Source organism: Terrapene carolina, unplaced genomic scaffold, assembly GCF_002925995.2.
Source record: "Terrapene carolina triunguis isolate 2854851 unplaced genomic scaffold, T_m_triunguis-2.0 Scaffold66, whole genome shotgun sequence".
In the NCBI taxonomy this organism is placed as follows: domain Eukaryota; kingdom Metazoa; phylum Chordata; order Testudines; family Emydidae; genus Terrapene; species Terrapene triunguis.
The window spans coordinates 57,184,541-57,201,372 of NW_020664417.1; the positions used below are offsets into that span (position 1 = coordinate 57,184,541).

Here is a 16,832-nt window from a genome sequence, read left to right on the forward strand (position 1 = left end):
TATGTAACTGGATATTGCCTGTTTTTTGGGGGTGTGTGTGGTTTGTTTGGTTTTTGCAGCATGTGGGTGGGTAAGATGCCTGGATTTTATGATGAATTTGTGAGGAGTGTTTTATCTTCCTTTTAACGAATCCATTTCTGTTTTAGTCAAAGGCTAGCTTTATGGAGAGAGAATTAGTTTTATCTTCAAGTCATAGAATCACAGAAGTGTAGGGCCGAATGGGACCTCAAGAGGTCATCTTGTCCAGTCCCTGCACTCAAGGCAGGACTAAGTATTACCTGCACAATCCTTGACAGTGTATGTCTAACCTGTTCTTAAACATCTCCAATGACCCAGATTCCACAACCTCCCTAGGCAATTTATTCTAGTGCTTAACTACCCTGACAGTTAGGAAGTTTTTCCTAATGTCAGCTCTAAACCTCCCTTGTTTCAATTTAAGCCCAGTGCTTCTTGTCCTATCCTCAGAGGTTAGCAAGAACTGTTTTTCTTCCTCCTCCTTGTAACCTTTTATGTACTTGAAAACTGTTCCCATCAGTCTTCTCTTCTGCAGACTAAATAAACTCATTCTTTTCAATCTTCCCCCATGGGTCATGTTTTCTAGACCTTTATCATTTTTGTTGCTCTTCTCTGGACTTTCTCCAATTTATCCACATCTTTCTTGAAATGTGGCGCCTGGAATTGGACAAAATACTCCAGTTGAGGCCTTATCAGCACCGAGTAGAGCAGAATTACTTCTGGTGTCTTGCTTACAACACGTCTGCTAATTCATTCCAGAATGAAATTTGTTGGTTTTTTTGCAACAGTGTTACAATGTTGACTCATATTTAGCTTGTGATCCAATGTGACTTGCATTTGTCCTTACTGACTTTCATCCTATTTACTTCAGACCATTTCTCCAGTTTGTCCAGATCACTTTGAATTTGAATCCTATTCTCCAAAGCACTTGCAACCCCTTCCAGCTTGGTATCGTCCACAAACTTTATAAGTGTACTCTGTATGCCATTATCTAAATCCTTGATGAAGATATTGTATAGAACCAGACCCAGAACTGATCCCTGCAGGACCCCACTCAATATGCCCTTTTAGCTTGATTATGAATCACTGATGACTACTCTCTGGGAATGGTTTTCCAGACAGTTATGCACCCACCTTACTGTAGCTCCATCTAGGCTGTATTTCCCTACTTTGTTTATGACCTGCAGCACAAGGAAGTGCCTCAGGGTAGCTGGTCTCTATGGATAGATGAGGCTCAGCACCCCTGGATTAGAGCAAGTTAGTCCAATCCAGCCAACATAAAAGGCTGCTAGTAGTTATATTTCCCAATATTTATGAGGTCATGCAAGACAGTATAAAAAGCTTTATTAAAGTAAAAATATACCACATCTACCACTTACCTTCCCCACCCCCATCCACAATGTTTGTTACCCTGTCAAAGAGAGCTATTAGGTTAGTTTGACATGATTTGTTCTTGACAAATCTATGCTGACTGTTACTTGTCACCTTATTATCTTCTAAGTGTTTGCAAATTGATTGCTTAATTATGTACTCTATTATCTTTCTGGGTACTGAAGTTTAGCTGATTGGTCTGTAATTCCCCAGGTTGTCCTTATTCCACTTTTTATAGATTGGCCCTATATTTGCCCTTTTCCAATTCGCTGGAATCTCTATCTTCTTCCATGACTTTTCGAAGATGATCGCTAATGGCTCAGATATCTCCTCAGTCAGCTCCGTGAGTATTCTAGAATGCATTTCATCAGGCCCTGGCCACTTGAAGACATCTAACTTGTCTAAGTAATTTTTTTACTGGGTCTTTCCCTATTTTAGCCTCAGATCCGACCTCATTTTCACTGGTGTTCACTATATTAGATGTCCAATTGCTATCAAACTTTGGTGAAAACTGAAACAAAAAAGTTGTTTAGCACTTCTGCCATTTCCGCATTTTCTGTTGTTGTTTCGTCTCCCGCGCCCCCTCCCCCAATTAAGTAATGGGCCCACCCTGTCTTTTGGTCTTCCTTTTGCTTCTAATATGTTTGTAGAATATTTTCTTGTTAGCTTTATGTCTCTAGCTAGTTTAATCTCATTTTATGCCTTGGTCTTTCTAATTTTGTCCTACATGCTTGTGCTGTTGGTTTATATTAATCCTTTGTAAATTTGACCTAGTTTCCACTTTTTGTAGGACTCTCTTTTTTGAATTTCAAATATTAAAGATCTCCTGGTTAAGCCAAGGTGGTCTCTTTTCATGCTTCCTATCTTTCCTATGCAGTGGGATAGTTTGCTCTTGTGCCCTTAATAAAGGCACAAGAGCAAGCTATCCTATATCCTTCCCATGTTTACCTCCCAAGTAACTTATTCACTTGTTTATTATGCATCTCTCATCAGTTTCCCCATTAGTTAATACAAAAAATCAGTGTACTTCATTGTGCATATCTTAAGTACTTTTATGGCCTCCATCATCTGGACAACTGAGTCTTTAATGTGTTTATCCTCACAACATCCATGTGAGGTTGGCAAGTGCTGTTACAGCTGGGAATAGAGGCACAGAGAGACTAAGTGACTTTCCCAAGGTGATTCAGGAAGTCTGTGGCAGAACGATGAATTGCACACACATCTCCTGAGTCTCAAACTAGTGACCTAACCACTGGACCAGCTATAAGTTAAATTTATTTCATTACAGTAAATAGGATTGCAAAGTATATCTCTGTGATGGTAAACAAGAACAAAATAGAAAAGTTTAAGTGAAGGGTCTCTATTTATGTCAACGTTTTTCATAGATTCATCAATCCATAGTTACCAAGGCCAGAAGGCACCATCTAATCTGACCTCCTTTATAACACAGGCTGTAAAACTTCTCCATAATAATTCCTAGAGAAGATCTTTTAGGAAAAAAACATCCAATCTTAAATTTAAAAATTCCCAGTGATGGAGAATCCGCCATGACCCTTAGTTAAATGTTCCAATGGTTAATTATCCTCACTGATAACAATGTATGCCTTATTTCCACTTAGAATTTGTCTAGCTTCAACTTCCAGCCATTGTCTTGTGTTATAACCTTGTCTCCTTGACTGAAAACCCCATTATCAAATATTTATTCCCCATGTAGGTATTTACACACAGTAATCAAGCCACCCTTTAATCTTCTCTTTGCTAAGGGCTGGTCTACACTGGGGGCGGGATCGATCCAAGATACGCAACTTCAGCTACGCGAATAGCGTAGCTGAAGTCGAAGTATCTTGGATCGAATTACCTGGGGTCCACACGGCGCGGGATCGACGGCCGCGGCTCCTCTGTCGACTGCGCTACCGCCTCTCGCTCTGGTGGAGTTCTGGAGTCGACGGTGAGCGCGTTCGGGGATCGATATATCTTAACTAGACGCGATATATCGATCCCGGATAAATTGATTGCTACCCGCCGATATGGCGGGTAGTGAAGACATACCCTAAGATAAATTGTCACATGGGGGATTCCCAGGGTTGGGACAAGAATCCTACATCCCAGCCACATACCTCTGCACAAACACCAACCCTGCCCCTAGGAGGGTCAGAGTAACCCCCTGGAATAAGCACCACACTTAACAATAGAACAGCAGCATTATCAGTCCCATGCAAAGCTAGGAGTAGACTCAGGTCAGGATCTCTAGCTCTTGTTAGTAGAGTGTCATTCCCTCAGATGTGTCAGTCTAGGTCTCCAGCCCAGTTAGTGGTGGCTCAATGCATTTATACTTAAAGACTCTCTATGAACTGGGTGAGTTGCCTTGGGATGTGACCTGAGGCTCTTTGTTGTATTTTGACATGGAAGCCCTTACAGAACTATCATATTTCAGCATCATGCAAAGGGAAGCCTGTTTAAAAAATGATGTCAGACTGCTGTGCCAGTCTGGGTCTCTTCCCTCCTTGCTGATTGGGGAGTGTTGTTTGGAATTCCCCAAGGGAAAACTCAGTGGAAGTGGATCATGACAAGGTTAAGGGGTGACTAGATCACCGTTTAAGTACCTACAAGGGGAACAAATATTTGATAATGGGCTCTTCAATCTAGCAGAATAAAGTATAACACACTCCAGTGGCTGGAAGTTGGAGCTAGACAAATTCAAACTGGAAATAAGGTGCAAATTTTTAATAGTGAGGATAATTAACCATTGGAACAATTTATTAAGCGCATTCTCTATCACTGGCAATTTTAAAATCAAGACTGGGTGTTTTTCTCAAATTTATGCTCTAGGTCCGGAATTATCTTAGGGAGGTTCTATGGCCTGTATTATAAAGGAGGTCAGACTAGATGATCACAATGATCCCTTTTGGAATCTATAAAACTGTAGGTGCTACTGTATAGAAATAGATAATAATAATACAATGCAGATTCATTGGTTTTCTGGATTCCAACACCTTTCCGGTCTGCATCACTGGAAATTTGTGGTCTAGGACTAGTTCTTCATATGCCATTTCATCAGTCTTTTCTCATCTTCCTGTTCTTCTTCTCATTCACTCCTCACTCTCTCTCTGTGTGTGTGTGTGTGTGTGTGTGTGTGTGTGTGTGTGTGTGTACACACAAATATATGCTTCAGCAACTGGTCTTAAGGAATCTCCATCTTGGCTGGTTACTTGTGACCAGGTTACTTGTAACATAGCTATCTCTGTCTTTATCTCGTTGGTGATAGATATTTGAACAGAAGATGGCACCTAACTTAGCTTCTTTCTTTGGGTTTTTACATAAGGTTGAAATTGTAATATGGTATTGCCATTCACTAATAGATTTTATTATATCATATCCTATGCGTTCCTTCTGAGTCATCCTTTTGATTGCATAACTTGATATGCTTACACTTCAGGAGGTATAAAGAACAATTTATAATTTTTTGTCTCAATCTTATTCCCATTGAAGTCAATGTGCATTTTGCTGCTGACTTCAGTGGAAGTGGGATCAGACCCTTCCTACTTCTGTTCCAAAGAAACAGTGAAATTGATTTACCTCACACTTTTTTGCCAGGTTTATACCAGTGTAACTTCATTGACTTCAATAAGAGTATCTCCTGATTTACTCTGGTGTGAGATTAGAAACAGGCATGATAGTTGCTTTATCATGGCATCAGTTTTGAAGCTGTAATATGGCCATCATAGAATATCCGTGTTGGAAGGGACCTCAGGAGGTCATCTAGTCCAACCCCCTACTCAAAGCAGGACCAATCCCCAACTAAATCATCCCAGCCAGGGCTTTGTCAAGCCTGACTTAAAAACCTCTAAGGAAGGAGATTCCACCACCTCCCTAGGTAACCCATTCCAGTGCTTCACCACCCTCCTAGTGAAAAAGTTTTTCCTAATATCCAATCTAAACCTCCCGCACTGCAACTTGAGACTATTATTCCTTGTTCTGTCATCTGCCACCACTGAGAATAGCCGAGCTCCATCCTCTTTGGAACCCCTTTCAGGTAGTTGAAAGCAGCTATCAAATCCCCCCTCATTCTTCTCTTCTGCAGAGTAAACAATCCCAGTTCCCTCAGCCTCTCCTCATAAGTCGTGTGCTCCAGCCCCCTAATCATTTTTGTTGCCAAGTAGCTTTGTTCTGTGGCTACCTTTTTGGAACTAGCAATACCATTTACATAGCTTTTTGTTAAGAACTGCTATGATGGGGAGGACAGGAGTGGTTAAATAGAGTCTAGTCAAGTAGACAGAATATGTACGGATACTTTCACATATAGATCCCATTAAGAAATCTTCTTGAAAACAAATCAAGGGAAGGCTGAGGAGATGGCAGATGAGGTATTGCAGTTAGGAGTGGGGAAAATGAATCTGTTTCTTCTTCTCCTAAAACACAGCTTCAGTTTACAAGCTGAAATCCCTATGTACATCCTTACTTAAGTACCCATAAGTGGTTCAAAAGTGTTTTATTATAACTGATGACAGTGGGTAACAGTAGAAAAAGCTCAATAATTGGACAGGTACAGCTGTCCTTAAATCACTGAAGCAAAATATACACTGAAATATTTACATTCCCTTTCCTTTCTCCACTCCTGGAGCTCCCAATTATCCAACCCCCAGCCCTAAAGTGTCTTCTGCTGGCACTTTCAGCTATACTAACAAGCTTGTCAGCTAAGGAGAGAATGTTGAGTTGGAATACTGATGGATTAAGGCTCTGGCTGTTTTACTTGTGCAGCTCCTGGATTGTATTATGAATCACAGTTTCAGTGTCTTTGGGCAAAATTGCCAAGCGTATCTGTGGAGACCATATTACAATGTCAGAGCAATGTCAATTCTAGTTAAATAATACATTTTAATAAAAAATAATTAAAATAACATCAGGGTTTTGACAGCTTTTCCACCCAAGCTTGGAAATCCTGTCTTAAGGCTCCCACAGCACTTTAAACTTGACCCTCTTTTTCATTTTATGTTGACATAATTAATAAACAGTGCTTCATTTTCACTTTTTTTATGCCATAACAGCTCTTCAATCAAATTACAACATTGCAGCATTCTCCAGGGTACTATTTATTGCACATACAAAATAATCTTTATACGATAGAGAAATTGTTGCATGCTGTGCATTAGAATTGTGTGTTTGCATATTTTAGATGCCCTGTCCTGTTGAGAAAAATGTGGGTATTTAGCTTTATTAAAACAATATATTTTTCTAAAGGCCACAGATTATTCATAGATCCTCCCAACACAGCCAGTCCAAGCTTGGCTTTGGGGTGAGTGTAAAACCATGGCATAGGTTCTTTCATTTTGGGGGGGAAGATACCAGATCAGTGTCATAGCTGAAGGGGGCAGTCCTGTTCTGGCTGTTGTTGATGGCACTAAGCCCACTGCAGATTTCCTGCCAACTACTTTCAGCTGAGTCAGCTCTTCTGCTTACCAGCCAGACTGCATGACTTGAGGCCACAAGGAGGGCCAGCTCAGGAACATGAGGTGGTATGGTCAAGTTGACTAAGCAAGGGCCTAATCCCAATGCTGACACAGACCCCCTCTTTGACCTTTGTCCTGTTACGCACACACAGGTCAACATTTTCAAACTTGGCCCTGGTACAGTTTAGATCAGCCTAAGTGCTGCTCTGAATTGCATCTGGCTGACATAAAGTTCTAGCAGCTGAGAATCACTGTAGTGCTTGTCTCTTTCTTCCAGCCACATCCTTGGCCTGCTCTTAGGTTGGGGACTCTAAAGGAGGTAACTTAGGGACAGCTAGAGGAATCTCCAGATAGTTACGACAGCTTTTCAGCCATTCAGTGTTGCCTCTTTGATCTCCCTCAACACTGTGCGTTCACTTTCTATTTTTCAATAGGGGGACCAGGAGTTTAACCCTACTAGTATGTTTATATTCTTAGAATTTGGGACTGAATTGCTTGCATTGAGACGTAAAACTGAAGCCAAGTTCGAAGACTGTGTGCATTATAGTTTACTGTATGCAAAACTGGTAATGAAATTGCAGTTTGTATTATATATTGTATTATTTGACAAATAATGTATAACAATATAAAGATCTATTGTAAGATATAACAGGACAATGTTGAGGTCCCTATCATAGCTCTACTTTTTTTGGATCAGATTCAAATCTGTTATATTGGAGTAACTCCCAAGTGACTCCTTTGCCTGCAGTGGTATTACTCCAAATTACACCAGGGTAACTGAGATTAGATCTGGCTTCCTGCCTTTTGAAAGCTTGATTGTCAGTAATGCATTAACACCTTTTTTGCATAGAATAATAATTAGGGTTGTTAGTTTTTGGAATAGTGCAAGCCAACTTTCACAGTTAATCTCTATAGCACTGTTTGGTGCCCTGGAGAGAGAGAGATTCTGTCTTGTCACTTTTAATTTCCTCTCAGCCTGTAACAGGTGCCCATTTGGAGATAATTATCCTCGTTTTCAGATTTTTCTGACAGACAGTATTCAGTCTCTGTATTTTTGAACCATACTTGTGGTTTCCACATGTTATTTCAGCAAAACCTATGCTTATTCCTAGCCAAATACTGAGAACATGCATGCACCCCAACATCTTGTGTTGTCCCTTGTCCTCTTTGGGGCAGGGACAGTCTCCTTGCTATGTGTTTGTACAGCACCTAGCACAGTGGAGGCCTGATGTACAACTGAGTGCCTAAGTGTTAATACATAATATAAATATATAATCTTGGTTTGGACACATTGAGGAAGGATCTCTTTTTCTTTTCCTCGTTTTTCTTTTTGTTTTCTAAAAAGGCAGATAAATTATAAGTAATCCCAAAGTAAAAGTATTGTGAGGAGCAAATAATATATTGAATACTATACTGTAACAAATGTGTAACTACCTAGGAACTTTTGCTACTGAATATGGCCACTTGGAACTTCATGGTAGCTGTGGGGACAGAATTTAGGTTGCCCTACTCCAAAATCACAGGCCCTCACCACTAGATTGAATGGCCCCTTTAAGGTGTGCAGGCAGTAAGGCGCAAAAAGCCTTTTCCCACTTTTCTTGCACTTCACATCCCACTGTGTAGCAGCAAGGCATAATTACAAGCTCCGTGATCTCCTTCGACAGCTTCTTTTAGGACCCACTGGGCACAGCTGGTTGGCTGTGAAGGGGAGTGCATGTTTCATCATAAGCGACAACGCAGGGATGCATTTCCTCTATGCTCCAGGAAGCTCCAGAAGGGATTGTACCAGCACAGTTCCTCCTGGTGTTCCCTCTTGAGTGGGGATGCATCTCTACACCATTCCCAAAGCACAGGAGTATATAATGGCCCTTAGCTGTTAATAAAAATAAAAGGGACTGTTAGCTATATAGAGCCTATATAAACAATTGAGCACTTTTGATTTTATTCAGTAGAGGGCAGTGGCGCACATGCACACTATTATGTTCAATTGCACTGCTCTTTGTCAGGAAAACATTGATTATAAGAAACTAATCAATGCAGGTCTCCATTCTGGGCTTCTAATGCAAAGCCTACATTATTGTGTTAATCAATGGAATGAAAAATTAAATCTTATCATACAACATCTTGATCAAAATATTGTTTTTTAGAACAGCTTTTAACGAGGAATAGACAGTACTAAATGCCTGTTCCTTTGTTTTGATCAAATATGGAGGTCAAGATACAGCAAAGAGCAGTTACGAGGTGCAATGTTCTTTTTAGGAAAAGGCGTGGTGCTTTCATTGTCAAATTGCACTTAGCTTTATGTAAGTACCCTTCCCCCCCCCCCTTTTCACTTGAATATTCTGCTTTACAACAATTTTTTAACATTCTAGGTGCCTGATACCTACATGGTAGTTGGAAACAGCTGTGGGAAATTTTCTGCTGGTGTGGCCCATCCCTATTAGCGCATATTAGTTAGTTTTGAGCCTCATTGAAAACTGAAGCTAGAAAACTGAGCAATTATTTCTCCCTACAGCACAATAATTAATATGCTGGTATCATGGCTGTCCAGCTATAATCATTAGGAGGACATTCTTTCTACAGCTATAACAACAGTTAAGCAGCAGAGTGAACACAGGGAAGGGACTATTTTGCTTAAACATTTGTCACTTAAACAATTAAAATATAGGCTGCTGTTGCACACTTATTTTTAGCACCATTAGTAGTTGTATTGTAAACAGTTTCTTTGGCTTTGAAAAAAGCTGTTCAGTCTGAAAAAAATAGCCTTGAATTAGAAAGCTTTTAACAGCAGTGATCTACAACACTAGGAATAATAGCTCTGCAACAAAGGTGTTTTATGTTTAGAATTGTGGCACCTTATTAAATACCAGGCAATGTAATTATTTTTGCTGGCTGTGAAAATGGGAAAGATGTTTGTATTTGCTGTAAGTGAAGCACTCGGGGGGGAGCTTCTAGTAACACCAGTGTAACAGCAGAGTAATTCTAATGAGGTCAGTGGAGTTACTCCATATTTGCAACAGTATGACTAAGAGCAGAATCTGGTTCAGAATGTTTCACATCACTCTGTGTGCAGAATACAGAAAATGTATGTGCTAAAAATGTGTTTGTTTTTCTCTTCCCTTATCAGACAGTATAACGAAAGTCTTCACTAATATCTACGTAACCAGCTTTGGACCTGTTTCAGACACAGACATGGTGAGTTCCTGAGTGAACTAATCTTTTGCTTGCATAGCACAGAAAGGCTGAGGAGACCTACTGTTAACTGTAAAGAATGTTTACATTCTGCTCCCATTTACACTGGAGCAAATCAGGAGTAAATTCATTGAAATCAATAGAATTATGGCAATATAAAATTGATATACATGTCAAAAGATGTAGAGTGTGACTTAGGTGGTCATAGGTTTTCTTTTGGTCCTCTGCACTTGGGTGGATTTCACCCAGAGTGAAGTCAAGGCAGGGAAAGCCTATCAGTAACAGTCCCCAAGTTGTTATAAATGTCTTGTTGAATGGCTTTGTTGATATACACTTTTTATAAAGAAGAGCATAGATCCCCAATCACTGGACAAGTTGAGGAGCTTTCAAGGACTTTGGGTGAATGTCTTGGGACAAAGAGATAGAGAGTGAGCTGTGAGGTTTGTTCTGGGTGGGCCTCAAACTCCGCCCCCACAATGAAATGATCTGAGAAAAATTACTGGAAGGGAGGGGGTCCTTGTACTTTTGAGTTTCTGACAGGCAGTTTCGAACAATGGCGCCAATCCAGAAAACACTTGTGTAAGTTATTCGTAGGTAGTCTGCTGAAAGTCATTGGAACTACTCAGGTCAGGAAGGACCAGCAGGATCAGGACCAATGGCTATTAAAAGAAAGAAGCTAACAATATTGGCCTTCAGGGCCAGTCCTAGGTGTGCTGTCACCCAGAGTGGAAAATGTTTTCCCCAAATGGCTGCGAAAAAAACCACCAATCTCCTTCCCCCATTTTTCTCACCTAATGATATCAAATTGCCACCCCCAGAAGTTGGCATCCACTGCAGATGCCCTGAGCTCCTAACCCTAAGTCTGGTCTCTTCCCCTGTCTATGGAGAGCTTTCTCAACTGGCTCCCTATTCTGGGCTCTTTCTGTTTCTGAATCCTCATGTTATGCTATGGATCATTCTGTAATTACAGGTTTCAGAGTAGCAGCCGTGTTAGTCTGTATCCGCAAAAAGAACAGGAGTACTTGTGGCACCTTAGAGACTAACAAATTTATTAGAGCATAAGCTTTCGTGGGCTACAACCCACTTCTTCGGATGTCAATTCTGTAATTGACAACTGTTAACAGGTTAGTTGGTGGTAGGGCTGTGCAAGATACAAGGAATTTGAGAAATGCATAACATGAGGTTTTGGAGGGATTTTTGATTAATGAAATGGGTGCAATTTTGAAAAGAAATACCAAATTATTTTTTTCTTGAAAAAAATAGCACCGTTTTTGAATAAATATTTGCCAGTTGCAACTGACACACTATATACTGGATTTCATTAGATATTTCAAATAAAAAGCTGATTTTAGAAAAAAAGTATGTTTGTTTTCTTGGGCGGCATTATAGATGGCCTTGATTCTTGTGAATAGCAGGAAATGTTTTTTCCCTCTAAGGATATGAAATGAAGCTTCTAAAATCATTTGTATTTTGTTAGCTAGCGCTATAGGTTTGATTCTCCACAGCAATATACACCAGGGCAAAACAGGTGTAAAATTCTATCCATCTTAGATACCTGTATGGACCCTATTACCATAATATCTGAGCACCTCACAGTCTTTAATGCATTTATCTTCACAACACCTCTGTGAGGTAGGGAAGTGCTGTTATCCCCATTTTACAGATGGGTAATTGAGACACAGAGAGACTTAGACCTGGATCCACAAAGGGACTTAGGCACCTAAGTCCCACTTTCAGACGTGATCCACAAAACTCCTGCGTAGCTGCCACCTAAACCTTTAGATGCCTAAACTAACATGGCACATAAGTTCTGTCTGAAAAGGTTCCCTAGGCACCTATGTTTCTGCCTCGAGGCATGCTCATTGCTGCCTCACTCTGGGCACTTGGAGACCTATATCCACCTAAGCCCCAAAGTGATCTATGAAGTGGGAGAAGATGGGCTGAGGATAGGATCCCACATCGCAGCTGAGTATCCTAACCACAGGGCTAACTGTTCCTCCTCCACTACCACCATCACTACCACTTGCCATTTTGTGTGGAGCAAGGCAGCCGCCTAACTCTTACTCACAAGAAACACCTTAGGCATCAAGCTTCTTGACTCCAGCAGAGTGGTTCCCAGCTGAGGCTCGGAAGCAGAAAGATTGCCTCCCTGCAGCCTGGAGGTAGACACTGAACTCTGTGAGAGTGAGAGGGGCTGTGCTTAGAACACACCCCTCTCCTGGGCATCTCCCATTGGCTAGTTTAGGCAGCTTGCTGCCTAGCCTGCTGGCTTTTGTGGATTGAGTTCTAAAGCAACTGTTTCTCCCCATTCATTGTATAGGGAGTTAGGCAACTAGCTCAGGGTTTGTTGATCCCCTTGTTGTTCCAGTGATTTTCTAGGTGCCTAAAAGTGCAACACCCAAGTCCCTTTGTGGGTTTGGGTCTTAGTGGCTTGCCCAAAGTCACATAGGAAGCCTGTGGCTAAGTAGGGACTTAAACCCAGGTCTCCCAAGTCCTGGCTGCTAACCATTTGATCATCCTTCCTCTCCAAAGTTTGCTTTGCAGAGGAGTAAATGACCACACAAGGTGTGGGGCAATGGAGAATCAGGTCCTATGATATCAGTCCTATAAATGCAGTTTTCAGGGGGATACTTGTGGAAATGAAATACAGTGAATCAAAATGACAGTTGTTACCATTGGCTGTAGATCTGTTTGCAGATATGTAGATAGATAAATAAAAGTGGTTTAAGGGTGCACTAACACCAAAGTTTCAGGCTTAAATAACATGTGCAATTGACTCCTATAAAATTACTTTGTAATGCGTACCAGGAGTCAGCTAAAAAACTGAGTTTAAAATAATTATTGATTTCCAAGTAATCATGTATCCTGTCAAACATGAAAATGATATTTATGTAAATGCCATAAATTTTCTTTCAAGCAAATATTATATTCAGCTGGACTCTGTGTAAATTTAAACCACTACACATGGGTCCACAGAATATCTGTATGAGGAGGCTCTGAAGAGAGGAAAACTTTTTGATGTTTCCATGACTGATATGGCAATTTCTTTCAATATCTTTGGAAGACCCTATTTTATTAAGTTTATGTATTAAGGTGGGCCAAGACTGTATGTAACTTCCCTTGGGGAGAGAGATGACAGATGTGAAATCTGGGAACTTTAAGGGCATTCAAAAGACCTTGAATTGTGCCAGATAAATATGGACTTGTGGGGACAATAAGAGTTCAGTGGATTCCCTGGGGAATCCCTAGAGAGTAGCTAATGCAAATTCCACATCTCCCGTTATGCAAAAACCTAGCTGTTTGAATCTACGCCCTGAGGAGAGGGCCATTGTCTGCTGATTATCTACCTATTACAGAAGGCCAATATCAAAACTCAAGCTGTATAAATGACTGATCTGCCCAGACTTCGTTCTGGTCCTAGATCTAAGATGTATGAATGTGTAATCATGGGGAAAACCCAATTGTGAGTTTTGAAGGACTAAAACCTACCAGAGCCCTAGATTGGAGCTGGGGGTGACCTCTGGTAAGCTTTTTAGCATCCGTGTAGGTTCTTTTATTCTTTTAATATGCTTCTCTGTAATGCTTTTTACCTTAAGAATAAATGTGCTTGCTTCGAAGGAGATGTGTGGTGACTTACATCTGCAGACAATACACTGGTCAGAGCCCTCAAAGAGAGAGCTAATTGCAGGTGCTGGCCTTTTAGGGTGTCTGGCTTGTTGGGGATATCACAATGTGAGGCAGGGAGCTGGGCAGCCTTAAGATCCCTAATTAGGAGGGAGGGAGGGAGATGTGTGTCTCGACCCAAGGAAGGTGATGGCTGTGGAGCTGGAAGCCTTAAGTGGGTGCCCTTGGTTAACTACAGAGGGGGAAGACAGGTTCAGTTGCTCTGAAACTGAGTGTTCCCTTTCAGAGTTTTCCCCAAATTGTTTCACCTCGACGATGGGTTTGATCCCCCCTGGCCTTAGTTCTCCAATGGAATGGCAGTGGTCCTGCTCCCAGACCACCTGAATCCCAGGAGATCTTCAGGAAAATAGGATCATTATCGCTGAGGTCCTGCACTTTCAAGTCAGGCTCTCTGAGAATGCAGCTTCATTGCCAAGATGGTCCCATAGTGGTGCTTCTAGGACTCCTTTTTAAGGCTTCCCCCCCCCCCACAGCTGGAGGTGGGTTGGGGGTCATAGAACAATAACTGCAGTCTTGGGTTGCATTAACATTCTGCCAGTTTTTCCACTGTCATCTCGGGATGGAAGAGTGATGCATGTGGAGTGAGGTCTACAGAAAAGGTCTGGGGAATAGTGTGGGTGTGGTTCACATTGACCTCGCCCTCTGTATGGAACAGGGGAGATCCACACTGGAAATGATAGGAATGGGCAAATGGAATTGTGGTGGAATAGTATTGGTTATTCACATTGCTAACAAAAGAGTTCATGATCATTATTACTGTTTGTTATCAAATTAATAGGAATCAGTTATGGCTCAATTTCCATTAGTGCTAATGTATTTTGTATCTAATCTGCCACTTGAAGCCAATGCCATAATACAGGTTTCCATTGAAATTCCAAATTTTTTCAACCAGTCATAATTTTGGCAGAAACATTACGCTGTGAAGCTTTCAAAACTTGGTATCAGGCTGTCAAGGAAATATTGTGAGTAAATCTGACAAAATGTGGTTCAATAGTTTAACACTGGAAGAATAAAAAAAGTGAAGACTTTTTGTACTAATGAGTTGTGCTAAATCCTTTAATTGGGCATTGCTTTAGTCTTCATCAAGATTTAATTAATTTGACCAGTTTGAAAAAAAAAAATATCTCCTGTAAATAAACTGTGAGTTACCTAATGTCCCAGTTGTTGGCTTTAGAATTGTTGCACAAACTGAATTTCAAAAGAACTACTGCATGAATGTGTGCATTTATGGTAACTGTTTTTACTCTGATATTCAAAACTATTTACGGTGTGTCAATAGAAGGAAATGTCATTAGTGCTGATGTTTTGTCATGGTGGGTCACAAATTCTATGTCATGTGAGCTCATGTTTTTTGTCATGGTAGGTCATAGCCTACCATGACATTTCTGCTTTTATTTAGGTTGGGGAGTCTGTGTGACTTCTTCCTGCACCTCTGCCTCCCTGTGGAGGTGCAGATACTATTTTCTCCCTTCCAACTACAGAAGACAGAAGTTACAAAAGAACATTCTTCAAAACAAAAATCCACATCTATGCTATGCATCTGTAATTTAATCAAAACGTGCCATGACTCACTTGTGATTTTTTTTTCTTTGCACCCTCCTCCCCCCACAAAAAAATCGCCCATTGTAAAACAGCTTTAATCATTTCCATTTTGTTTTCTGTGGAGTCATTATAGATGTCAGGGATTCTTATGAGTTGACACTTTTTTTTCCTTAATTATTTGAAATATTTTTCTTAGGAATTTGACAAGCATAGAGGGGCTGAGAGAATCCTGAAATCATCAATGTAGTTCATGTATATACCCACTACAGAACTTGGAAGTTGAAGTCATAGGCACTCTTGCCCATTGTCCCTTCATTAGCTTGTTATCTGTTGCACTTACCCGGTATATGTTATGATATAAGCCTGGGGGAAAACCCCACAAAGAATATCAGGATTATTCAACCAGGTATGGGCTCAATCCCCATCTTCATTACATTATTGGTAGACTATCTGGGTAAGCTTTAATGCCTGAGTCTTGTGTCCTTTCTCCATTTAGCCCAATTTTCGTCTTCATTTTTTTCACATGATCATTACTTTATACATTTAATAGCCAACCAAACCAAAATAAATGCCTGGTCTAATTCTGAGATGGATAAACTTTGTGAGCTGGGGCTCATGCAGTTCAGGATTATGGGAAAGTGAAATGGGATGACTCTCTTCTATAGTACTTAGAAAAAGTTGTTTGTATTTCTATACTGAGAACTAATGGAAATTATTCTTCAGCTCAATAGCTACAGCTACCTTTGTATCGAAATGATCTTGGTTTAAATTTCACCTGGTAGTATTCTTTACTAGTAAAGAAGCTTCAAAGAAGAGTAAATTTTCAGATGGCTGTAGTGTTGAAGATATCTTTTTTTCACTGTCACACAAAGTGCTTATGGACAAAAGATACAGTGCCAAATTCACTTTTATGTTGGCATAACTCAATTCTGATAGGTACACGTGCATATGACTGGAATAATTCCGTGGTGAATCGGGCCCATTACTTTTTGAATATTTTTTTGGTGAAATAAAGTAAATGCTACTGCTTTGTAACATAGTTCATCTTTTTATTTTTAGTCAGAGTACTATGCTTTTGAATAGAAAGACTTGAGTCCAGCAAAAAATAAATTGGATAACTAACATTAAAAACCAAAATCTGTTACCACTTTGAATGTGGATACGTGATTAGAAGAAACTGTACATTAATTGTCAAGATACCTTTTAGTCCTGATTTTAAAAAAAAAAAAACCTTAACAGCTGCATGTCACCTGACATCATTTAGTGTATTAGTGCAAGTTTTCTTTAAACTACATTTTGTTACTTTCAAATTATGAATTCCTTTTCTTGTGCTCTCCTCTGCCACACTGAAACTCTGGCACATGCATCTGAATTCAAGACCTTATAATTGCTTTCTTACAAATAATACTATACCTTTTCATCTAGCCTTGCTGAAGGTAAACAGTGTTACTTAAAGTTACTATGTTAGCAACCTAACCTCATGAATTGTCTACAATAATCAGAGGGGTAGCCGTGTTAGTCTGGATCTGTAAAAAGCAACAAAGAGTCCTGTGGCACCTTATAGACTAACAGATGTATTGG

General features: G+C 40.3%; 1 protein-coding gene across 1 annotated transcript in view; it reads left to right on the forward strand.

Moving 5' to 3' along the window:
- The window catches only part of GABRA2 (gamma-aminobutyric acid type A receptor alpha2 subunit), a 76,789-nt gene that overhangs the window by 17,828 nt on the left and 42,129 nt on the right, over positions 1–16,832 (forward strand). Inside the window, exon 4 of the mRNA XM_024211685.1 lies at positions 9,961–10,028. Within this exon, the coding sequence (XP_024067453.1) occupies positions 9,961–10,028 (68 nt within the window). The remainder of the gene's footprint in view (positions 1–9,960; positions 10,029–16,832) is intronic.